This window comes from Microcaecilia unicolor, chromosome 1 (genome assembly GCF_901765095.1).
Source record: "Microcaecilia unicolor chromosome 1, aMicUni1.1, whole genome shotgun sequence".
Classification (NCBI taxonomy): Eukaryota; Metazoa; Chordata; class Amphibia; order Gymnophiona; family Siphonopidae; genus Microcaecilia; species Microcaecilia unicolor.
This window is the reverse complement of record NC_044031.1, coordinates 252,129,276-252,156,791: the sequence shown is the minus strand read 5'-3', so window position 1 is coordinate 252,156,791 and position 27,516 is coordinate 252,129,276. Positions and strand designations below refer to the sequence as shown.

Sequence of the window (27,516 nt, the reverse complement as noted above, 5' to 3'; positions counted from 1 at the left end):
AGTAGGTAATGTGTAAGTTACTGCATACAAACAAGCCCAGCTTCCTGTCTCTGACAGCGGCCAACCCAGGCTTCAAGAACCCGGCAACCCTCCCCCCCCCCCACCCCCCAAAAAAAGATTTTTAATAATGTTCAATGGACCTTTCACTCAGGAATCTGTCCACCCCCCCCCCCCCCCCCCCTAAACTCTGTAAAGCCAGTTGCTGTCACTACATTCTCCGGCAACAAGTTCCAGAGTCCAATTACACGCTGAATAAAGAAAAACTTTCTCCTATTTGTTTTAAATCTACCATATTCTAGCTTCATCTTGTGTCCCCTGGTTCTATTGTTGTTTGAAAATGTAAACAAACGCTTCACATCTGTCCGCTCTACTTCGCTCATTATCTTGTAGACTTCTATCATATCACCCCTCAGCCGCCTTTTCTCCAAGCTGAAGAGCCCTAACCTTCTTAGCCTTTCCTCACAGGGGAGTCGTTCCATCCCTTTTATCATTTTCGTCGCCCTTCTCTTCACCTTCTCCAATTCCTTTATATCTTTTTTTAGATGTGGCGACCAGAATTGGACACAATATTCGAGGTGCGGTTGCACCATGGAGCGATACAATGGCATTATAACATCCTCGTGTTTGTTTTCCATCCCTTTCTTAATAATACTCAACAATCTGTGCACTTTCTTATCCGCCGCAGCACACTGAGCAGAAGGTTTCAACATCTTATCAATGATGACTCCCAGATCCCTTTCTATGCCATGCGGAATCTTGCATGGCATAGCTGTAATTTGGGTTCCTCTTACCCACATGCATCACTTTGCACTTGTCAACATTGAACATCATCTGCCACTTGGACACCCAATGCCCCAGTCTCACGAGGTCCTCCTATAATCTTTCACAAGCCTCCTGCGACTTGATGACCCTGAATAACTTTGTGTCATCTGGGAATTTAATTACCTCACTAGTTACTTCCATCTCTAGGTCATTTATAAATATGTTAAAAAGCAGCGGTCCCAGCACAGACCCCTGAGGGACCCCACTAACTACCCTTCTCCATTGAGAATACTAACCATTCAATCCTACTCTCTGCTTCCTATCTTTCAACCAGCTCTTAATCCATACCCTACTTCCAATCCCATGACTCTCCAGTTTCCTCTGGAGTCTTTCATGAGGCACTTTGTCAAATGCCTTCTGAAAATCCAGATATACAATATCCATCGGCTCCCATTGTCCACGTTTGTTCACCCCCTCAAAAAAATGCAGTAGATTGGTGAGGCAAGACTTCCCTTCACTAAATCCGTGCTGACTTTGTCTCATCAGCCCATGATTTTGTATGTGCTCTGTAATTTTATTTTTTAATAATAGCCTCTACCATTTTGCCCGGTACTGACGTCAGACTCACCGGTCTATAATTTCCCGGATCTCCTCTGGAACCTTTTTTAAAAATCGGCATAACATTGGCTACCCTCCAGTCTTCTGGTACCACACCTGATTTTTGGGATAGATTGCATATTACTAACAGTAGCTCTACAAGTTCATTCTTCAGTTCTATTAATACTCTGGGATGAATACCATCTGGTCCTAGTGATTTACTACTCTTAGGTTTGCAGAACTGACCCATTACATCCCCCAAGTTTACAGAGAATTCATTCAGTTTCTCTGACTCGCCTGCTTCAAATACTCTTTCTGGCACCGGTGTCCCTCCCAAATCCTCCTCGGTGAAGACCGAAGCAAAGAATTCATTTAATTTCTCCACTATGGCTTTGTCTTCCCTGATCGCCCCTTTAATACCACTTTCGTCCAGCAGCCCAACTGATTCTTTAGCCAGCTTCCTGTTTTTAATGTATCTAAAAATATATTTACTATGTATTTTCACTTCTAACGCTAACTTTTTTTCAAAGCCCTTTTTTGCCCTCCTTATCTCCGCTTTGCATTTGGCTTGGCATTCCTTATTTATTTATTTATTTGTTGCATTTGTATCCAAGTAACAAAAAAAACAATGGGAACAAAAGCTCCGCTCGCTTTGATAATCTTCCAACAACAAAAAATAGCGGATCAAATCATGAAAAATGCTTAAACTAAGGGCCTCCCCTAAGGGAGCTACAATGAAGCTACAACAAAGCTAAGTAGCCTTGCTCTGTATTTTGGCTGCTTTTTTGTATTATATATTTACACATTTAATTCATGTGAACACTGTGGAAGGAGGTTGGTAGGGACCTATGATTAGAATATGGTGGCATTGTATGTAATCTTATTATGTAAGATCAAGATTATGTTGTCACCTGTTGAGGTTCTGTCCTCCATTTATGATCAATTCATTCTTTACATTTTTCATGATTTGATCCGCTATTTTTTGTTGTGTATAATTATGGTACAGCCAGAGACCCCCCCCCCCCCCCCCCCCACCACTGGAATGGTGGCGGGCCCAGTCATAGAGCTCAGGCCATTACAGACCTTGGCTAAGTCAGAAATCTGATGGCTGACATAACTGGGAGCTTACTGGAAAAGTATGGCCTAGTTTGTAGCCTGGATTGAGGCCTAAATAAGCTAAATTAGGAAAAGTTAGGTCAATAGATATGGAAACAAAATGGAGGATTTCAGCACAAGATGGAAGCCGTATCTGTTACAAAGTGGAATTTTCTCTAATGTAAGTTAGAAAAACAAGTTGAGAAATGAGTGAGTCATGTCAGGTGCAAAGAAAATAGGGAACTAGCTGTCCAAGAGGGGAGGGAGACTTTCCTGTGAGCAGGATTGTGGTCAGCCATGGTGTGAGAAAGGAAAGGTGTAGCTGGATGCAGGGTCTTGCTTAAGATTTGTGGTCAAGCGAGCTAAAGACAAAACCATGTTAGCAAGATAGAAGCTACTCATTAGCATGAGCCAATCAGTGGTAACCATGACATTAGCATAGATCCAATCAGGTATATCTACTGTCATATTATCCATATCCTGAGGGCACCTATAAAAATCAGAGTATTTCCTGGTTTGAGCTAGAGAGAAGGGTTGCCACTCTCTCTCTCCAAGGGAAACCAATGTGTCCAGCAGAATTGACAAATTACCTAATTGCTTTCCCTTGTAAAACCTTTAATTGGTAAAAGAAATTATAAAAGATTAGGAACTAATTAACACCTGTTTGCAGCTGGATTATTATATTCCTATAATTAATTGATTGTACATGCCTGTTGTCAATCACTGATTTGACTTGTATCTTGGCGAATAAACTCCTCATCCCAAATGATGTTCTGTGGACTTCACTTAATGATCAGAGGCTGTAAGTATAAATGCTTTTGCTGTATCAGGCTATCTTTTGCTGCATTGTATAACTTGTAATCTAAATCCAGTTTGTCATAAGGCTGGTATCTTCTCCTCAGACCTAACGTCTCTCTTAGTGGCAATTCCTTTTAGAACTTCACAACTCCTTGATTACCCCAGTACTAGTGCTATTTAGAGATGGAGTCAGATTTAAGGTCACTCCAGCCTTCTTGGGGGTCTCTGAACCCTATATTAAAACAGTTGTTGCATTTGTATCCCACATTTTCCCACCTATTTGCAGGCTCAATGTGGCTTACATTGTTCCGTAATGGCGATCGCCATTTCCAGAGTGAGAAATACAAAGTGGTTGAGCACATACAGCTAAGCTAAGAGATGCTGAAATTCGATTTGGCGTTACTCCCCCTTGAAAAAGATTAATGAAACGGGGACCTGTCAGGGTGCAAGAGTTCGCCAGCCGGCACAAGCTAAGTGCTGATTATATGATATATTTTGCATTACGTGCTTTCAAGTCACAAGTTTCTTATACCATTCAGCCGTAATAATTGTGAACTAACGGGGCTGAATGTAATGGTAACTGTAGGGCGGTGGAGGTTGAGTCAATGATTAGTAAATGAGCATGTACAAGTGATCCACCATTGGGTGAGACGTGAATAATCATGTGCAAGGTATGAGACTCTAATCCACCTAGTTATTTCAACAACTCTTATTTTAAGGTTACTCATCTCTATACACTCAGTGTTATATTTTTTTGTGATATATTTCTAGGACAAGCAGCACAAAATGTATTTACTGTTTTGGGATCTTGCCAGGTACTTGTAACCTTGATTGGCCACTGATGGAAACAGGATGCTGGGCTTGATGGACCTTTGATCTGTCCCAGTATGGCAATACTTATGTTATGTTACCTTTCAGACACAACACGTACATACACAGAACAGAGAGAAAATATATTTCTGGAGGGGTTACAAAAATTATCATGCTCTGAAATTGAAAAAAATTATTCAAAAGGGGTTGAGAATGTGTGTCTGTTTATCTATCCGGGGGCAAAATAACTCTCTAAAAATTTACCAGAATGGGATGGAACTTGGCACATAGGAAAACTGGTAACCCCCCCCCCCCAATAACATAGTAACATAGTAGATGACGGCAGAAAAAGACCTGCACGGTCCACCCAGTCTGCCCAACAAGATAAACTCACATGTGCCATTTTTTGTGTATACCTTACCTTGATTTGTACCTGTCTTTTTCAGGGCACAGACCGTATAAGTCTGCCCAGCACTATCCCCACCCCCCAACCACCAGCCCCGCCTCCCACCACCGGCTCTGGCACAGACCGTATAAGTCTGCCCAGCACTATCCCCACCTCCCAACCACTAGCCCTGCCTCCCACCACCGGCTCCAACTCCACCTCCTAGAATGCCCACATTAGCCAGTTTTGGTTCAGGTGCTAACCACAAATATTTAGCAGCTGTAATTAGTTATGTGCTGATGAAAATTCATGGTTAACCATGGACAAGCGAATTAAATGGCCAGGAGTCTCTCTAGGCTGTTTAAATCACTTTGAATATTGTGTAGATTGAGTTCAAAATTGGGCAAAATTGGACCACTGGTTCTACAGAAATAAGTCCCTTAAAAAATGACCTGGTGCATTTTTATGGGAAAAAGAGTTCCAGCTGCTGTAGAATACAAAATTACAAACAATGAAACATAACAGTTCATTCCGTTTTTGAAACGGCTTCTCCTTGTTCTCTACTATCCTCACCCACTAAACTCTCCTCAGCAATTGCCCCACAACCCCAAAAAATGCTCCAACCACAAAATCTGTCCCTTTGCAACTACTGGACCACCTCACAAACTGTGCCACCTCAGAAACCTATCCTCTACAAACTGCCCCACCCCATAAAACTATCCTTGCAACTATCCCACCCTGCAAAATGTTCAACACCTATTATGGACCCCCACAACTACCCCATCATCCTGCAAACTGCCCTCACACCCGAAACCTAACTGTCCCACCACCCACAAACTGCCCCACACCAAAAAACTACTGCACAGCTACCTCACCCTCAAAAAGGTCTCCTACAACTGCCCCGCCAACACACAAACTGCCACCACCCCCAAAACATACCCCTTGCAACTGCCCCACCGCTCTGCAAACTGTCCTCACATCCAAAACATAACCGGTCCTCCTCCAAGAACTACCTCTGACAACTGCTCCCCCACCCTGCTAGCTGACCCGTCCCCAAAAATACCCTCTGCAACTGCTCCACCCAAAAAAGTCCCCTTTGCTACTACCCAACCACTCAATAAACTGCCTTCACATTTACATACATACCCACCCACCCAACAACCCACAGGCAATGCAGACATACATTCACCCACCCACCCACACACACCCACACACACACACATATAATATATATATATATAATGGGTTTGGAAGGGATTATATGACCCATGGTCCACATGCTTTCCCCACTTGCTTTTCTTTCCCATAGGAGAGGCATCTGATCTCAATGTAGCATGGAAAGCATTTAAAATGAAATAATAATATTAATCTTTTCCACATTGTAATTCTTCAGAAAGTGAACCCACTGTAGTTCTGAAACCACCACAGGCCCACTCCACCTCTTCCTCATGCACAGTATAAAGAGCTGATGAAAGATGGGCCTGCCTCAGCAGGAATGTAGCAAGAACACACATTCAAGTGTGAAATTTCAACATAAATATTTCTCTACCATCCGGGCAGGAAGGAGGACTTTATTTTAACAAAAGTCATTACCAGAGTATGAAGAACTGTAATGGAAAATCAGTTTGTGAATTAAGTCACAAAATTGTTTTCTGTTACTGATTCTAAATAATTAAGACTATGAATCAAATCAAATCAAATCAATTCTTGTATACCGCTAACATCCCCTTTCCAGGGTTCAGTGCGATTCTAGGTGAGACAAAAGATGATAATGTCAGTGTGAGGTATGAGAGTAATTAGAGACCACAGGTGTAATGCATAGGCGCCGACTCCGTGGGTGCTGTGGGTGCTCGCCTCCAGCCTTCCCTTCCCTCTCAGTGTCCTGCCCTCTCAGTGTCCCACCCTCCTCTGATGTAATGTCTTGCTTCCACGAGGGCGGGACACTGAGAGGGAAGGGAAGGCTGGAGGTAAGCCTGCTGCTTTCACTGCCGCCGCAACTTGAGGTAAAATAAGTTTTAAATGCTGGGCGGCAGGAAGGAAAAGAGGGGCAGGTGGGGTTTGGGGCAAGTCACATGGTCATGGAGGGGAGGGCAGAGAAGCATCATTGGACATAGATGGGGGAGGGTAGGGGAGAGAGGAGAAATTGCTGGACATGGATGGGAGGGGAGAGAGGAGAAATCGCTGGACATGGAGGGGAGGGCAGGGTAGAGAGGAGAATTGCTGAATATGGATGGAGGAGAGGGAAGACAGGAAGGAGATGCACATGGATGGAGGGGAGAAATTCTGGACATGTAAGGAGGGGAGGGAAGAAAGAGGAAGGAGATGCATACTGACGGAGATGAGGGAAAGGGATAAGAGGAGGAAAAACTGCACATGGATGGAGAAAATGGGGAAAAGCTGGATCCACTTTATACCTTCTCCAGTCAAGTCCGCGGAGGACCCAGCTTTTACCTATGGATGTAGGGCAAGAACTGAAGAAGAACGGAGGAACATAAAGAAATAAATGGACAGGAAGCCCTGGAAACGGAGTTAAGAGAACAGATAGACCGGGACCAACATGATCAGAAAAACAAAGTCACCAGACAACAAAGGTAGAAAAAATCATTTTATTTTCATTTTAGTGTTTAGAATATGTCCAATTTGAGAATTTACATCTGCTGTCTTATTTTGCAGTGTATAGCAATGTGCTTCTTTCTGTTTTTCTGGTATTGTGCTGCATGCAGAGTCTAACTTCTTAGGATTTCAGGTTAAATTTTGAAGAATTTGAAGAGGGGCTATCTCTGTTCTGCATGTGTGACTGCAAGGCCAAGTGTTTGAATAGGGATCTGTTTGTTAGGTTCTGAGATTCTGATAACATATTGTTTCACGTTTGGCAAGACTGTCGGTGTTGGCATGAGTTGTCCAGTGCTTCCCCGAGTGGGACTATGGCTTTTTACTTTTGGGTATTCAGGAACAAGTGGTGGAGCAGGACATCATGGCCTCGTAGTGCCACTTCCTTTATAATGCTCTTTTGGCTCATTAAGAAATTGATTCTGTCCTATTGGGTGGCAGAAGATTCACTACCACTATCCGCAGCTATGGTTTGTCAATATGAGAGAAATGGCCTGTTTTGAACTTAGGATCTATCAGCACAGCAGTTCCCACTGTCTCCCACAGCTGATAAGAAATGCTGTGGTGCAAGCTTTTACACTTGTACCCTGCAACTACTTAAGACAGTAGACTCATTTTGCACACCATTCATTTTCGATTTGGTACTGCTCTTTTGTTATTGTTTTATCTGACTGTTGCAATAAAATATATTTAAAAAAAGAAAAGAAAGGTGAATGTAGTCTAAGACTATTTCTTTTTTGGTGGTGGCAGGTGGCGTGAGAATATTGGGTTGCTTTCATTCAGCACCCCCAATCATTTTGAAAAGTTAGCTCCTATGGTGTAATGCATGAGACCAAAAACATTATAGGAAAGGATAATGGATGATACTAAGAGGTAGTATAGAATACAATGCAGAACAATGATGTGAACACATGTTTCTGATTTCAGGGCATCACCATGCACAGCACATCTACACTATCACACAGAATTGTACTGTCTTAAATTATTTTCTTATTAAACAAATATAAACCTGATGGCAAAGGTTTCTGCATCACTAAAAGCTTCAGTCAGAAGACATTACCCTTCCCAGTGGGACTATGGTGAGTGATGACAAGGGTTGAAGAAAAGAAGCAGGCGCCATGAAGTTTAAAGTCATAATTAAGGGAAATACTGATTCTGCAAAAGTCTTATTTTCAGTATACCACTGAGTGTCATAAAACTCAGATGTCCCACTGTATGTGTCAGTGTGAATTAATTGTGCTGCTATTGGTGGTGATAGTTGATGGGGGTTGTTAATTGGAGTGGAGAGGGATGCTGCCTGTGTTAATTTGTAAGTTACACATCCAGGGCTAGTTGCAGTGCATCTTTAGTACTGCAGGGATACCTGAAAAAAACTCCCCTTTTCTCCATGCTTGTGGGATCTGTACTGTATTCTTATCCTGAGCTGTCCTGGATTTACAAAACTTTGTCAGCTGAGCACTTGCACATTTATCTCACACATACAACTCGATCAATTGTGTAGCCTAGATATTTGCTGAGTCATCTTAAACCTATACTAGTGCAGCCACTGGCACAATCAATTCACCTGTCCTTAAGGTAAGTCAGCACTACAGGCACTTGAGTAGGGAAACTCCTTTTCACCTCTGTCTGGGGATTCTGCTATGTAATATGGATCTGTTTTTCTCCTTGAACATCCTAAATACCAGGCAACACCTGAAGACTGGACGCAGGTGTGATGGCAGGCACTTCTTACTCATAGAACCCTGGCCCTTTGTCACTGAATCCGCCTTAAAACTTCCAGGATCAGTGGAAACCTTTAATCCTCCTTCCTTCAGAGGCTTCCTTCTTCCCCATACTTGTATCCATGTGCAAGTTGTCAAGATAGCCACCTCATGAGGAGATAGTAAGAAGAAATTATATCTTACCTGATAATTTTCTTTCCATTAGTCCTTCAAACTATTCCAAAATTTGTGTGGATAGTTATGTCCATGAACCAGCAGATGGAGGTAGAGAACACTAAAGAGAGCTGTAACATATAAGCCCAGAAAAGCCCTTCAGTATCTAAGTAGACAAGTAGAACACAAGAAAGAGAACAATGTCAAGGCTGAAACAACAATCTTAAACCAACCAAACTGCCTCAACAATACAACTGAAAAATGCCAGGAGAACAGTAACCCTACTGGGAAGCATGACAGTAGCAATGTAGCAGGAAAAACCAAGACTTCTGAAGGTTTGCTAGGCCAGAATCAATGGAAGGGCTTCTGGAATAGTGTGAAAATCTAATGGAAAGAAAATGATCATGTAAGACATTGTTTCTCCTTCCACATATTCCTTTCCGACTACTCCAGCACTTCTGGGATGTTCAAAGGCAATCCCTAAACAGGGCGGGCACCCATTCCTATCGACTGCAGAACCGAAGCTCTGAACACTGAATCTGAGCGAGCCACCACATCTACCCTATAATGCTTGACAAAGGTGGGAAGGGATGACCATATCGCTGTCCTACAAATTTCTGCCAGCAAGACCAAAGCAGTCTCCGCCCAGGAAGCAGCCATATGCCTCATATAGAGTGCGCTCACAAAGCGGCAAACATCTATTTCCCAACTAGAATGTAAGCTGATCTAATAGCTTCCTTCCACCACCATGCAATTGTGGGTTTAGATGCTGCCAAACCCTGTTTCTGCTGACTGAAGAGGACAAAGAGCCTGTCTGACTTCCAAAACTACTAGTGACATTAAGCTAGCTCAGCGGTTTCCGATGCACATCCAACAGTCTCAGGGATGAAACAGATCACTACAATCTTCCCTGTAAAAGGACGGGAGGGTCCACAGACTGATTAATGTGGAATGCTGAAAACACCTTCGGAAGAAGGATGAAATAGCCTGTAGTAACACCCCCACTTCTGAGAATTGGAGAAAAGGGTGTCGACAAGAAGGGGCTTGAAACTTAAACATGGTGTGTCGAGGCAATAACCACCAAAAAAACTGTCTTTAAAGTCAGGTCCTTGGAGCCTTCTTAAGAGGCTCAAATGGTGCCTTCTGCAGAGCCCTAAGAACCAGGTTGAGGTTCCAGTCTGGACATACAGGATGGAAGGTAGACCGTAGATGGCCCACCTGTTTCAAAAATCTGATAATATCTGGATGTGCAGCCAGGGAAGTATTCTGCAACTGGCCTCTGAAACATGCCAGAGCCACTACCTGAACCTTCAATGACCCCAGTGCCAAACCCGTCTCCAAGCCTCACTGAAGAAAGGCTCAGATAACAGCAAGCAAGGAAGAGAAAGGCAAAAATTGTCCTCTCCGAGCACCAACCCTCGATGGTTCTCCACACTCTCGCATATGCCACCAATGTAGAGAACTTTTGAGCTCGGAAAGTAGCAATCACTGAGTTTATGCATACCTTGCATCTCAACTGTGCCCTTTCAGTGGCCAAGCCATAAGACCAAAGGGGAAAGGATCCTCCATTAGTACTGGGCCTTGCCTCAGAAGCCCCTGCTCCCATTGGAGCCGAACCGGATGCCCATCCAGAAGCTGGATGAGATCCGCATACCAGGGCCTTCTCAGCCAGTCCAGAGCCACCAGTATGACTCGGCTAAGATGTAGTGCAATTATTCTGATCACTTGGCTCACCATAGGACACTGAGGGAAGACATACAGCAAAATGTTGCCCGGCAACAGCATGAGAAGAGCATCAAGGTCTGACAATCCTGGATCCCTCCAGCGGCTGAAGAAGTTCTCCACTTTGGCATTGCACTTGGTGGTCATCAAGCCCAGAAATGTTCGCCCCTGATGATTCAGTACAAGCTGAAACACTTCATCAGAGAGCTCCCACTCCCCCAAATCTAGGGAGGTCCTGCTGAGAAAATCCACCTGCAAATGGATCTCACGCATATTCATTGAGGAAATCCTGAGAACATGATTGGGATATGGACCACATGGACCAACACTGAGCACTCCTGATATATTTTATGGTAACGATTCTACCTATAGCTCTTTTCCTTCCTTCCTACTCTCTGAACCTCAGCTCAGGGCTGGAACAGAGGACTTTTAACAATACAGATACATCTTGCTGCAGAACTGAAGGGATGTACTGATTGTTAACTATTATTCATACTCTTGAGATAGTTTTCCTTAATTTTGCAAAACTAATTTAGCACCCCTTTCCTGTGCAGCATACTGGATTAAAACAGAGTACTATTGTTAAAAATATGTATAAATATATAAAAGGCATCTTTTTTGAAACACAAAGAGAAGCAGATCCTAAGAATAAATGCAGTCTTTATTGGTTCGTCAATACTTCCAGGATTCATACTTATGTGCCCAACACAGTGGCGTAGCTACGTGGGCCTGGGGGGGCCTGGTCCCCCATAGATTTGGCCCTGGACCCCCCTGCCGATGACCCTCTCGACCCCCCCTCCCATCGCCTGCCTTTGCTGGCAGGGGACCCCAACCCCCGCCAGCCGAGGTCCTCTTCTTCCCGCGCAAGGCTTCCTTCTGTTTCTGACACAGAACAAAGCCTTGCAGACAGCTGATCTGCAAGGCTTCATCCTGTGAGTCTGACGTCCTGCCCGTTGTACGTGCAGGACGTCAGAAACAGAAGGAGGAAGCCTTTTGCACGAAGAAGACGACCTTGGCTGGCGGGGGTTGGGGTTGGCCCACCTGTTGGCTCCTAAACATGTCTGAAATGCATACTTTACATGCATAAGTGAGACCCCTGCTCATGTTCCACCCATGCTCTACTCACATATATGCTCCCCTTGTGTTTACATGCTATAGCACTATGGGGGTGCCTTCATAGAACAGCACTTAGGACACGCATAAATGCTAATTTTCTTTGTATTTATACATGCAAGGAGCACATAACTGCAGGTGCTTAGTTACAGAATTGCCCTTTACATGGATAAAAAATGTATACGTGACCATCTCTGGGAAAAGGTGACTAAAGTCACCAGAAACAAAAAATGAGTTTTTAATGAATTCTGTTAGAGCAAACAGTTTGAAAATACAATAGTCTAAATCCCATCCTTTTACGTGAAAAAATAAAATAAAATAAAAAAGTTATAGAAGTTCAAACGTGTAACTTTTGCAGACTGTTTATGGACCCTTGACATAAAAAAAATCAGCCATTCACAACATTTTGGACCTTTCCCCAGAGATGGCCACATATGTTTATCACTACCATAGAAACGGAGCAAACTGCTATTACAGCTAATTAGCAGTGCACCTTCTCAAATTTTTGTGATTGGAAATCAATACAGAATACAAGAGAGAGCTTAAAATTAAACAATGAGCGTCCTTTCCAGGTTATCTGTAGTTCACATATTTGAACTGCATGCCAACCAAATACATTTTACATTTAAAACAATTGGGAAAACTAGCAAAACATGTTAAGCTCCATGAGCTGTCACTTGTACAATGCAATGGTATTGTTCACCTGTTTCTGGTTATATTATGAATAATGGTAGCTTATAACTCATATTGTTCACTGTTGCATTCCATCAGAATAAATTAAGAAAATAAAACAAGAAAAATGGCAATTCTCTGCCAACCCACATCTTAAATTGTTCTCCAAACGTGAACATCTGTAAAACATCTAGATGCAGAGAAACATATGGTCTTTTGTATGGAAAGACCACAAAGGTGATGTGTGAGCAATAGTGAATACCACAAGGGGATATAAGAAGGGATGGCTACAAGGAACAGAGAAAGTTTCCACTACAGTGTATATCAAAGGATACAATTACAAAATTTTTTTTACCAAATAAATATTTCTGCATGCTTGCCTAGAGATAGGTACGTTTCCTTATACAAGAAGTGGGCAAAGCATGTAGAGCATGGCTCATGGAATTCTTTCCAACCTTGCTCTGTGTGAATGTGTGTAGCTATGTTGTCTCTGTGTGCCAACTTTAACTTAGAGGATGGTTTTTTTTGGGGGGGGGCTTTATTTATGGATGACAGAGGTAGGGGATCATTTTGGAGGGGTAACTGTGAAGGATTGATGGGTGGAGGGGTAACTCCACTCCCTGTTCCACTAGAGACCACCCTGCCCACTCACTTGATGTTCTTTCCCACATTCTCACCTCATTCCACATATTCTCTCACCCATTCACTCAATGTTTTCCCCCCTTCTCACCCCTCCCACCCACTTGATGCTTCTACCATTTCTTCACCAACCAACCAAATCCTTTTCACCCCATTCTCATCCCCACCCAACCCATCCACATACTTACTTGCCAAATCTTCACTAGCGAACGCCTACCTCTGCCAGGTCAACCCTACTCTTTGGGGCTGTGCAGTGAACACTTTTCCAGATCCTGGGGACATGTTACAGGAACTTTCCTTCCCTTTCTAGCATTTCAAAAGTCACCTTGGCTTTCTCTCATTCAGCAGCACTTAATGAAGTAAATTCTATAAATTTAGGCTCAAGGATGGGGTGCACCGAGTGTGAATTCTATAATGGCAGTTCCACATGGAACTGCCATTATAGAATACTAGTATAAGTTTGTACTTTCGTGCCTCACTTTAGGAGCAAGCACTTATGCCATGTCAAAGGCTACAGTAAGTGATCGTGCCTAGTTGTTGGCAGTTAGGCACATAACCCTTAGTATTCTATAATATGTGCGCGTAACTCCTCGGCACACTCTTGACCCACCCATGCCCGTCCCATGACCACTCCCCCTAGAATAATGACTAAGGTCAGTTGTTTGTACAACTACCAATTGGTGCCAATTCACACCAATGAACACCAATTTAAGCCAATAATTGGCTATTAGTTTAAACATGTTACTTCACTCTTGAAAACAGCCCACTGGCTCCCCCTGTCCCACCGTATCATTTACAAAATCTTACTACTAGTTTATAAAATCAATCAGTTAGGAGAACCATCATACCGTAAGCTTATCCCTTATTCAAATTCTAGAAATCTACGATCAGCATCTCATAACCTTCTGATTGCACCATCATTCAGAGAAATTATCTACCAACATACTAGAAAGGCAATCTTCTTAGTTCAAGGCCCTGATCACTGGAACAAATTACCCTATCTCTTCAACATCAAACATCTCTCCAGACCTTTAGAACGGAACGTAAAACATTCTCTTGCTGCAGTCCATGGATGTGAGCTTGTTGGACCAAACAACACCCCTCCCATCTATATCCCCTTCTTTTCTATCCTGCCCTTCTTCTTTTACTCACCTCTAATCTCTCGCTCTCTTTTGTCAACTTTTAGATTGTAAGCAACCCAGACATGTTTTTTGACGGGCGAAGTAGTAAATCATGAATAAACTTGAAACTTGAACTGGTTGTTAACGGGCATTAACTGGCTTTATTCTATAAAATGGGCACCCAGCTTTGCACACTAAGCATAAAATTGGGCATCCAAGATGATAGGGGGAATATGTCTGAGTTGGTTCAATATCTCTTCGTTCACTGCCAAAACCTTTCTGTGCCCTCTGCAGCTGTATTTCCACCCCATCCATCACAGATCTTGCACCCTGTAGCTCACTTCCCTCAGTCTGTGCTCTGGAACTCACTTGTCCATCTCAACCTCGCATTGTATCATGAACCTCTATTAAATGACCTTGAAGGAATTAAATATTTCTTCTTCTTTTTCCACAACTGCTGTATTAGAGCACATAAATCAATCCAAATTTTCTTCCAAATATTAGCAAGTAATTTATTCTTAGTTCCTTTGGTACACTGTCATTGCTTAACACCAGCCTCACCACTGTGCTGGGAATTACATCATTACAGATGTCTCAAAGTCAAAACTGGCTTGCTGATTCTCTTTAACTCCATCCACTCCTTGATTTCAGCTTGTACTCTCTTGGACTTACTCTCCTCCTTTGACCCATTCAAGCTTTGGCCTTGCAGTCTGGATTTCACGAGATCCAGTACTAGCAGGCTCTTGGCTGAGTTTCTTTTCCAACAGGGTCTGGATGCTGGGGCTCAGAGGTCTTGTTTCCTTGTTCTGGGAATAAGTGCCTCAACTCTGGGGTTTCACTCTACCCTGCTGATTCCAGCCAGTCCAGCTCTAACCCTTGGTTGTATTCATGATGGGCCAGGCACTGCACATACAGTCTCTGTATGCCACTTTCCAGCACTGCCACTTTATCTCCGTGCCCATGCACACTGACAAAGTCTGTGCTGGCCTTGTCCTGCAAGTCCAGAAGCTGCTGAATTAACTCCACATTTGATGCAACCAGCTGTATACATTCCTGCCAGAGTACCTTTTCTCTTTCGTGTGTTATACTCCTAGAGAATGGCTTCCTTCACCTGAATCTAAGGCTCAGTGCTAATGGCCTGTAGCACTAGGGCCTTAGCCTGTGCCTCATTATCATTGTGCTTGAATTATTTTAGGTGCCTCTGCAGCTCAGTATACTGTCACAGATGGTACTGTTGCTGCCAAGTCCTATCACAGATGCTATGCTTCTACTCTTGAAGCCTCTGCTTTGGCCTGATAGCCCTGGGCTTTGACTGTCAGCAGATACATCTGGGTCTTGAGAGCCTTGATCTTTTACTACTATTACTGTCAGCTCCCCTTTTATGACTACCAGCTGCTCAGCTATCTCATTCACTCCATTGGTGAACAAACTCTACGTTTTCAGCTGGGACACTCTTCTTCAGCTGTTCTTGCAGTTTCTGCAGTCTCCTTATTACTTCCAAGTTCCACCCATTCTCTTCTCAGACAGATTTTGGTGTTTCTGGTTGATCTACCTCTCCTTCCAGCAAAGCTCTTTCATTATAAATTTCTGCTGCCTCAGCTAGGTGTGTAACTGGCTCACTTCAACTAGTGCATCTTTATACTAGGTTTTCATACTTGCTGTACCTGCAGCAAATCTGTTCTCCATCTCTCTCTGGCTAGTTCATCCTTTCTGAGTCTCATCTCAGCCAGAGGAGGCTTCTGTCTGTTCAGCATAGCTTTTGACCACATTTCCAGTTGGGATTCCGTTCCTTTGAGCTGTGTCAATACCTACCGCAGCTCCAACTTGTACTTGCAAAACCTGTATTGTGTTCTCAGATTGCTGCTCCCCCTCTAACAATGAGTGCAACAAATTTTCCATCCTAGATTCTGACCGATGATACTGGGACACATCTACCATCCAGCTCTGCACCCACAAAACTAGCACCATTAAAACAAAATCCTGCCTGTTCAGCTCAAATTTCATTTCTTCTAGTCCCTCTCTAGGGCAGGGCTACTCCCTTTAGGCAAAATTACACTTCTGTCTTTTGTGGAGGGATTTGTGTCTCTCCACTAACACCATATATGATAACATGGGAGAGTGTTCAAGCCCTGGGTCTCTTGGAGGCCTATAAACAAACTGAGGCAATTTAAAGATCAAAAGTCCTTTATTCAGGATAATAACTAAAAAAAAAAAAAAAAAAACAACACAAAACAGAGAGCCAGTCCTACCTTATAAGTTATAGAACACATGGGGTCTCTCAGATATTGCTAGCAGGGCCTTCGAGACTTCCCTCAGCCTCTCTGACTTCCCCCAGTTTAGAGATTTTATCCTTCATGATCTTGACAATGTCCTCCTGACTAAACTTCCCCATCCTAGCTCTGCCAAGGTTGCCATGGAGAGTATATGTCTTGAGAAAAACTAGCCACTTCTTCAAAGGGGAGCTATCTACACACACAGCAGTTTGTATATATGTTGTCTGCCCTCAGTAGCCACATCTATAATTCTATTATTTCAAGGACACAGATATTTTATTCTTTCCTTACATGCTATGAATTTATCTACAGTCCCTAAGTCTCAGAAATCAGTCAAGCAGACTTATTTTACTTTCTAGAATTTTCCCATTCTTTTTTTAATTAAAGATCCTCTGAAACTGGCTCAGTAAATCAGTGGCACTGCATTGCAGAAGAGCCAGCCAGGAAGTCCTTTGAAAGAAAAAAAAAATAACTACTGGGATTTCAGGATACATATTGAAAATCGAAAATCTGTAATAATTTGAGGAAGTCTATACCGAACAGACCCTTAACAAGTTGCAAGTTCTTATCATCTACAACAGTGGTTCTCAACCCAGTTCTCAGGACACACCTAGCCAGTCAGGTTTTAGAGATATTCACGATCTGGATAATATTCTGCCCAAGAGGCAGGCCAGCTAAGTCTCACGATCGGCACTGAGCCCGGATATTCAATGCTTGGCCATTTCCGATGACTGTTATTAAATATTAGAATTTCTTTTTTGTCAGCCAGCTTAAACTTAACCAGCCAAGTTAATATTCAGCACTGGCCAGTTACGTTTATAGCAGCCAAAGACAGTGTTGGTGTGGCTACCATAGAGGTGGAGCCATAGATGGTGACCCCGCCCATAATGAGTACCGGTACCTTTTTTTCCTACAAGAAAAGTACTATATAAAGGTAAGCATGGCATATTGGACTGACTTTCAGTGATGAAAGGCAGAAGAGAAGGTGTAAAAAAGGGGAAAAACCAGACCAAGCATATATGCCTAAAGTATCTGCCAAGGAAGAGAAATGAATGACATTAGAAGATACTATGACTAGCCATGGTACATCAATCCCCTTGACGAGAGAGCAATCTAATAGCCGAGTTAGAAGGACAATGGCATCAGACCACTCTCCCTTCCTACAAACATCAGCAGTTTTGGGGTAGCAACAGCACATTGACACCTCTTCATGCTGAAGCTTCAAAATGCCTGAAGTTGTTCTTGAACAGGCTGACCACAGCTTCTACTCTCAGGCCCTGATGCTTAGAGGCAAATACGGGCACTAGAGGCATTTGCTAACGCTGAATGTTCAGAGCCAACAAGCACATGAAACAATGAGCTCGCTGGCTCTGATCAAAATGAGCATACAAATGCATGCTAAAGAGTTCATCCTGAATTTCTCCCCAATGCTCAGCGGGCAGTGCACCAAACATGGGTGCTTCTCCCGCAGTAAACCCTTCGCCAGCTCGGAGTTTGCATTAGGGTGTGCTGAGCCATGGGAAGGAATAAAGAGACCGGTGTTGCAAGATTCTTTGTTCTAGGCTGTCTTGAAAAACCCATTTCTCTTTTATTTACCTTATCACATAGTCCACAGCAACATGTCCAAAACTCCAACAGATACCTACTTTTACCTACTTTATATATATATATATATATATATATATATATATATATATATATATATATATATATATATATATATATATATATATCGAATACCAGCATAACAGATATGCATGTCTATATTTTAGGCACAATAACTTATACTAGCCATAGAGCTGGTGTATTGTAAATCTATGTGCCTAGAATATTAAAGAATGCATGTAGATCATTGTACATCTGTAAATGGTGCACCTTGCCCATGTGAATGCCCACTTGTAAAGGATGTACCACTATCGGCAAATTCTGACAGAATAGTGCTTAGCTGAAAACTGAACATAAATGCACATTCTTGTTGTCTAAAACTAGGCAGGTCCTTACACAAATTCAATTCTATAACCTAGGTACCTACATTTATGTGCACGTTATCCCCCAGATTCTATAAAGGGCATCCAAATTTGAGCACCGAAATTTGGACGTAATCCTGAGATACATAAGTACATAAGTAATGCCACACTGGGAAAAGACCAAGGGTCCTTCGAGCCCAGCATCCTGTCCACGACAGCGGCCAATTCAGGCCAAGGGCACCTGGCAAGTTTCCCAAACGTACAAACATTCTATACATGTTATTCCTGGAATTGTGGATTTTTCCCAAGTCCATTTAGTAGTGGTTTATGGACTTGTCCTTTAGGAAACCTTCTAACCCCTTTTTAAACTCTGCCAAGTGAACCTTCACCACGTTCTCCGGCACAAATAAATTGGGTAATGAGCCAATTAAAAGCAATAATTGGGTGCTAACAATTCTTTGACTTCAATTTATTACAGTTGGCTCATAAGCCAATTAATTTGCGTGCACATCTTCTATCAGCATGCAAATTTTGGCATCTAAATTTGGGTGCCGTAAATAGAATCCAGGGAATGATATGCCACACAAAAGATGGTATAGAAAATGCCTAATAAATCATATGTACATAGTGCTAGTATTCTAAACATTTACACACACAGAACCAGATTCAGTAAATGGCACCCACATTGGCACCCAACGCTATTCTACAAAAGGTGCTCAGGGTTGAGTACCCTTTACGAAATAGAGTGCAGCGTTGATTCACATGCCTAAATTTGGTATAATTCCTGGTGCCCAATTTAGGCACACATCTGTGGTATTTTGTAACACTCTGCATAAATTTGTAGAATGCACCATGTCCCTCTCATGACCATGGGTGGGTTATGAGAGGGGTATGGGCATGAGATTTAAAAACCCATATGTTTATTCAAGCATATGGGTCATTAGATGAATGATAGTGTTTTGTTTTATAGCAGTGCTTGACTTTGTATTGTTGTTGTAGTTATATGCAAGTTTGTATTAGTTATAGTAAGTATGATTTTCTATTATTGTTTGTTTTCATTTATTGTTGTATCAGTTTATTTTATTTTTTATGTAATTTTGTTCCCCGCTCAGATATAGCGGGTTAGAAATAAAGTTTTTATTATTATTTATTATTACACGCTATGGGACTTGGGTGCCCAGTGTTATAGAATAGCATGCAGCAAGATGTGAATGCAAATCCTAACCAGTGCCAATTAACGTGAATAACTTATTATTGCAGTTAATAGGCATTATTAAGAATTTACACATGCATCTTCTTAGGTGCTAGTCTTGTAACTCTGGGCAAGTTACTTAACCCTCCATTGCCCCAGGGTCAAATAAGCACCTGTATATACTATGTAAACCGATTTGAATGCATAGGAGCCAGCTCTGTGGGTGCTGTGGATGATTGAGCACCGCCACTATTGAGAAATTTTTTTGCGTGTGTCCAGGGCGGGGTTATTTCCGTTGGGCTTAGCACCCCCAATAATTTTAAAAATCTGGCTCCTATGTTTGAATGTAGTTCTCCTTTCCCATTACCTCACGTGCCTACATCCCCTAGAGCAGGGGTAGGCAACACCAGTTCTCGAGAGCCGCAGGCAGGTCAGGTTTTCAGGATATCCACAATGAATATGCAGGAGATAGATTTGTGTACCATGGAGGCAGTGTATGCAAATCAAGTTCATGCATATTCTTTGTGGATATTCTGAAAACCTGACCTGCCTGCGGCTCTCGAGGACCAGAGTTGCCTACCCCTGCCCTAGAGCACAACTCAAAAGGGGGTGTGGCTAGAGACAGTGAAGAGGCGTTCCAAAAAAAATTGCACGTGGAGTTATAGAGTAGCACCATTCCCACGTCCAAATGCCAAGAGTTTCAGGAGGTTTCAGCTGGTGTAAATACCGGTGCTCAAATTCTGGAGCAGGAATAGGCTTTAAGTGCTGATCTATAAAGAGCGCTCAACTTGGAAAGCCTTTATAGAATAGCTCTCTGCACCAATTTTTGCCAGTGCGTCCAAATATGGGCACCATTGAATAAAACCAATCCCATCCCCTGTATTCTATATATGCCATCCAAATTTGGGTGCTAATAGAAGACACACATGCAAATTAATTGGCTTATGAGCTAATTAACTGCAATAAATTGATGTCAACAATTATTGCAGTTAATTGGCATTGTTAAGAATTTGCGTACGCATATTCTTGGGCGCTATTCTATAACCCAGTGCGCCTAAATCCTCTAGTGCACAACTCAAAAGAAGGCATGAGTTTGGCACCAGCATTTATACCACATTTCAGCTGGCGTAAATACTGACGCCCAAATTTGGGCGCGGGAATGGGCTCTAAGCACCATTCTAAAAAGAGCTTTGAACTCCCTTTATGCCAGTGTTTTTCTGGTGCCCAAACTTTGGCACCATTTACTGAACAAAGTCTCATATGTGTATACATACCCGCATAGGTGCAAACAGGATGTCTACTTGCTATTATTGAAAAGCCTGCTTAAATTATATAGTAGGTATTTGCAAGGTGGGTGGGGGTACACAGGAGCGGAGCATGAGCATGGCACAGGCATGTCTCCCAGTTATATATATAACTTAACGTAACATAACATAATGCTTTGTTTTTATAGCCTGCAATACCTCACAGTAACAGTACTATGCGGGTTGCACACAAAGAGACTGGACAAACCAGGAATTATAAAATTATCATCAATTCATTAAAACTAATACATTCATGCCCTTCCATAATTGTGAAACATCTGAAATAGATGTCTAAAACGCACACAGCCTGATGCCTGAACTATCATAGAGGAGATTTCCTTGCCTATTTTAGTAGCCTGGTAAGAAAGCAAAGAATCTATACACTTCATTCATATTTTACCCTTCACGGGTGTAAGTGATGTACATCCTTGCTACATGTATGTGCCCACATTTACACCAGCTCCGTGGCTGGTGTAATCGTGGGGACCTAAATATTAAGCATGGAACCTAGGTTCCTTTAAAGAACAAGTTCATAATATGTGGCCTTGGGGTGCCTAAATGAAGGCAGCCAGTTACAGAATTGCCCCCTATGGGATGAATCCTACATGTGGTGCCAAAAAAAAGCACTATTCTGTAAACCACACTTAGTTAGGTGCGGTTTATAGAATAACGCTTACACCTGGGAAACACGTCAAACTTTATGTGCGGACACTAGCACCAACTGAAATGTGGCGTGTAATTTTTAGGAACGCCACCATTCCACCCATCTCCCACCTCCCATTTCCACACGTGTGCCTAAATTTACGCACTCATATTTCAAATAAATCTAATTAGTGCCAAGGAAAGTATCGCATTCAAAATCTGCACGACAGGTCACAAAATCATCTATGGCGAGGCACCAGGATACATGACAGACCTCATTGACCTACCACCCAGAAACACCATAAAATCAGCACAATCATACCTAAACCTCCATTACCCAAGCAGCGAAAGGACTCAAATACAAATCCACCCATGCTTCCAGCTTTTCCTACCTGAGCGCACAATTGTGGAACGCACTACCAAAAGTAGTAAAAACCACACTCAACCACATGAATTTACGGAAAGCACTAAAAACAGAACTGTTCAGAAGGGCATACACCACCGACCCAACATAAAAAACCTGGACATCTCCGACATAGCTTAACCAAAGATCGTAACGGACATATGCTAACTCTTCCTTTCCCTCTCTAAGTTCTCCCCAATTGTCTTTACCATATATGTATCTCACTCTACCATAATATCACCTTGATATTAATCACAACTTGTATTTGTTCATACCGAAATCGGTTAATGCCAATTACGGTACCATGTAAGCCACATTGAGCCTGCAAAAAGGTGGGAAAATGTGGGATACAAATGCAACAAATAAATAATTGCAAATAAATCTAATTAGTGCCAATTGCTTTAACAAGCCAATTATCAGCACTAATTAACTCGTTACTCAATTAAATTGTGTGTGCAAATTGGGCATGTGCCCAAATTTGCACAGGCAATTTATTGCAACTTTTATAGAATTCGGGGGTATGTGTTTATGTGCCGACTTTATACTCGAATATATTCCCAGGCAATTTTATGAGTTCACTTGAATATGTAAAACCCTGTTCTACATGCTCAAGTCCCTTAAAGAATTACTTCCTTACTGTGCATAAAATATGAACTATATCAGGAAGGAATGAAGACTGACTTGGAGGTACAGAAAGAACTCATTTTTAATGTTCATAGCTTAAAGAAAGTTATACTGATGTGTCTGGGAAAGTTGTAGTCCCGCGTAAGGTTGTTTATGTGTGATTTCTCCATGCCTTTTGAATCATTCCTGCTCCATCACATTTTGTGTCCCTCATATTCAGTTATCATTTAGTAAAATGGTTTAACAAACTTGAGATAACTTTGTCGCAAAGCAGCTGACATCATCACACAAACCATTTTGTCTGATGTCAGCAACCCCTGAAAGAACCTTCCTGAGCTTTACATTCCATTACGATGACTTAACTTTGGAGGGCCTTTTCAGGCACGTTCAGCTTGCACTGTGCATTTATTTCAACCTAATCTTTGCCTTCTCAATTATTACTAAGAATATTTGTGGAATTCTATATTTTTTTCAGGCCTCTTTCCAAATTGCTTGCTTATAATGCCATACCTTACAACAGCATATTTGGTAAGATTGAAAGAATACAAAGACCAGAGGTTCACTGAGTCCACTAATCTTCTACTTGCTTAACCTCCAGTAGCTGTCAAAATCATTTTAAATCAAACACTCAGACCAGGGTTAATATAGAGGGCATGCCCAGATGACTCCTGCCCTTACACTGATTCACTTACTGTTGTATCTTCAGGATTCCCGTTAGACACTTCTAAAGCTCTGAGCGTCGTGTTTACGTTCACCAAGGCCCTTGTTATAAACTGGATAACTGATGAACTATCCTACAGATTTAAAAACATGGAACAGAAGTTAACAAAAAAAAAAAACAACTCCCCAGTCAGAGAAACACAGGCACAACTATAACATTCACAGAATCTGATGATGCACGACTATAAGGATGAATGACAGCATTAGTTCATATTTCAGTTGAAATACCAAAAACAATAAAATGGTAGTAAAACCCAACAATGATAAAACAGCAACACAAACAAATTGTGCAGCATTCACAGATAGTATATAAAGAATGTCATATAAAGTTATGAAGGATTCTCTATAAATGTATTTATTTATTTATTGGGATTTATTAACTGCCTTTATGAAGAGATTCACCCAAGGCAGTGTACAGTTTGAGGGGTCCTTTTACAAAGGCGAACTAGCATTTTTAGCATGCACTAAAATTAAGCGTTAGCTAAACGCCCATATATTCCTATGGGCATCTCTAGCATTTCATTAGCGCGTGCTAAAAACGCTACCGTGCCTTTGTAATCTGCTAATCTGCTCTCAGAGTCACAGCAAATCACATTTCTTACATTATGCTAAATAATGGTTACTGCGTTTTGCTGCTACACATTCCACCCCACCTCTCCACCGCACTCTGACTGACGCCCTTCTATAACTGTCTGCTTAATCCTTCTATGTCGATCTCATTGGAATTCCAACTGTATTTTCTACCCTGGAATGGCGATGCCATAACAGGTCTTTGTAAGCCACATTGAGCCTGCAAACAGGTGGGAAAATGTGGGATTCAAGTGCAATAAATCTCTCTATATAAAACGCACCTCCAACGTTCTAATGAAGCCTCTGTTAGTTAGCCAACATTCTAAGTGAAGGGGGTGAGATCGCATTGTGTCTGCCCCGCCCACGCGTCAAACGTGATGACGTCGAGGGCGGAGCAATGACACTCAACCAATCGCAACGCTCGGCAGCGAAGCGTCAGGGAAGGAGGCGGCGCTCTCGACGTCTAGCCTTCCCTTCGCTGTGTTCCGCCTTCTTCTGACGTCAAGGATGACGTCAAAAGAAGGCGGAACACAGCGAAGGGAAACCTAGACGTCGGGAGCGCCGCCTACTTCCCTGACGCTTCGCTGCCGGAACCGCAACGGAGGTAAATTTAAAAACAATAAAAGAAAAAAAAAACCCATGTTGGGGGGAGAGAAGAGGGTGGCCACAAAAGTACAACAATGGGAGCGGGAGGGCAGGGGAGAAACGACAGCATGGATGCGAAGGGGGGGGGGGGGAGAAGAGGGCGGGCCAGGCTGGGACATGAGAGAGAGAGGAGCTTGGATGCAAGGGGGGGTCATGGAAGGGAGACAGGGGACTTGCTGGAAAAGGATGAATGGAGGCGGCAGGGGACAGAGGAGCATGGATGGGCATGGATTGGGAGGGCAGGGCTCAGGGAGAGGGCAATTGCTGGAAAGGGATGAATGGAGGGGGCAGGGGACAGAGGAGCATGGATGGGCATGGATTGGGAGGGCAGGACTCAGGGAGAGAGGGAAATTGCTGGATAGGGATGAATAGAGGGGACAGATGGGCATGGATGGATATGGATTGCAGGGCAGGCCTCAGGGAGAGAGGGCAATTGCTGGATAGGGAAAATGGAGGGGCCAGGTGACAGATGAGCATGGATGGGCATGGATTGGAAGGGCAGGACTCAGGGAGAGGGGAATTGCTGGATAGGGATGAATGGAGGGGACAGATGGGCATGGATGCATATGGATTGCAGGGCAGGCCTCAGGCAGAGAGGGGAATTGCTGGATAGGGATGAATGGAGGGGCCAGGTGACAGAGGAGCATGGATTGGAAGGGCAGGACTCAGGGAGAGGGGAATTGCTGGATAGGAATGAATGGAGGGCACAGATGGGCATGGATGCATATGGATTGCAGGGCAGGCCTCAGGCAGAGAGGGGAATTGCTGGATAGGGATGAATGGAGGGGCCAGGTGACAGAGGAGCATGGATTGGAAGGGCAGGACTCAGGGAGAGGGGAATTGCTGGATAGGGATGAATGGAGGGGACAGATGGCCATGGATGGATATGGATTGCAGGGCAGGCCTCAGGCAGAGAGGGGAAATGCTGGATAGGGAAAAATGCAGGGGCCAGGTGACAAAGGAGCATGGATGGGCATGGATTGGAAGGAGAGGACTCAGGGAGAGGGGAATTGCTGGATAGGGATGAATGGAGGGGACAGATGGGCATGGATGGATATGGATTGCAGGACAGGCCTCAGGCAGAGAGGGGAAATGCTGGATAGGGAAAAATGGAGGGGCCAGGTGACAAAGGAGCATGGATGGGCATGGATTGGAAGGGCAAGACTCAGGGAGAGGGGAATTGCTGGATAGGGATGAATGGAGGGGACAGATGGGCATGGATGGATATGGATTGCAGGGCAGGCCTCAGGCAGAGAGGGGAAATGCTGGATAGGGAAAAATGGAGGGGCCAAGTGACAAGGGAGCATGGATTGGAAGGGTAGGACTCAGGGAGAGGGGAATTGCTGGATAGGGATGAATGGAGGGCACAGATGGGCATGGATGCATATGGATTGCAGGGCAGGCCTCAGGCAGAGAGGGGAATTGCTGGATAGGGATGAATGGAGGGGCCAGGTGACAGAGGAGCATGGATTGGAAGGGCAGGACTCAGGGAGAGGGGAATTGCTGGATAGGGATGAATGGAGGGGACAGATGGCCATGGATGCATAAGGATTGCAGGGCAGGCCTCAGGGAGACAGCGGAATTGCTGGATAGGGATGAATGGAGGGGCCAGGTGACAGAGGAGCATGGATTGGACTCACACTTTCACTCTGACTCTCAAACACTCACTCTCACATACACTCTCCCAAACATACACACTCCGAGGAAAACCTTGCTAGCGCCCGTTTCATTTGTGTCAGAAACGGGCCTTTTTTACTAGTAAATAAATAAAATATTCATGAGTTGTGCAGACTAAATTCTACCATTCCTGAAGCGAGGAGCAACTGACTCTTTCCAGTGGGTAAGAATGAATTGAAACTAATCTTTTTTTTTTTTTTTTTTTTTTTTTTGGCCAGAGTGTTAGCAGATATACGTAAATATTCTTTTGTCTGGCTATGTTGTACTGTTTTGTGTTGTTAGTTCAGTTTTACAATACTTGATTGTAATTGTGTGTTTCGGAGTGTTATCCGCTGACAGCTAGGTCCTAGGATTAGTGAAATGGAAATGTATATATTAATGATATATAGAATTTGTAAATCAACCCAAACACAATAAATCTTAATCAGGGCCCTCAAACAGATGCAGCACATGGGCAGAATGTAATAAAACTGTTTATTGATATAAAACAAATCCTGACATGCAATAATTTAAAAGCTGTGTAGCCATCTTTTTTTCTGAATGATTTCCACATCTTTCCAAGAAAATGACTTTAGCTTAAGGCAGTACAATGAAATGGCCTCTTTCTCCCCCCACCTACCTTTTTTTGAAGTATATATTTCCTCGGGTTAATTAACAGATGGGGGTTCTATATATTTTTTTCTTACTATAGGTTTACACATGTGGCACTGTACTACACTCCAGGATTACACAGAAATGTTTGGAAATGATATAATGTTTCAGCTCTGTGTCAGAGTTTTACAGTAACATCTGGGGTTCTTATATTACAGAGTCTGCTGTAGACATCAGCTGTAGAAGTGTCTGCAAAATGTTAAATCATGATTAGCCCTCAGGAAAAAAAATTGCTCTTAAAAATTGTTATCCGACACCTTGTCACCAATAGGCTTATGCTTACCATCACTGATGTAATTAGGCTGTTTAAGTTAGTACTGTCTGCTCTTTCAGTATGTAAAATGAAAGCATGCTTTCTCATCTCATTGCACAGAGCTAGTATGTGCTAATCTCAAAATCAAGGGCCTGATTTACTGACCAGTGTTACAATGTTAAAGCTCATTAGCATACAATAATGTGAGCTATGTACTTCGGGTGAAATATCGGAGGAGGGTAAGGTCCCCATGGAAAGAACCAAAAGCAAAAAGCGGTGGAAGGACACTTCTAAAGAACCAAGAAACTTATATTTCAACCAGCGTCTGTAGCTCATGCACAAAAAGACCTGACATGGCCCTGTTTCGGCAAACAGTGCCTGTGTCAAGGGTCAAGCA

At 42.9% G+C, this 27,516-nt stretch overlaps 1 protein-coding gene across 1 annotated transcript in view; it reads right to left on the bottom strand.

The window, feature by feature from the left end:
- Positions 1 to 27,516, bottom strand: part of ITGA9 (integrin subunit alpha 9) — a 686,274-nt gene that overhangs the window by 32,426 nt on the left and 626,332 nt on the right. The window contains exon 26 of the mRNA XM_030205631.1: positions 23,296 to 23,397. Within this exon, the coding sequence (XP_030061491.1) occupies positions 23,296 to 23,397 (102 nt within the window). The remainder of the gene's footprint in view (positions 1 to 23,295; positions 23,398 to 27,516) is intronic.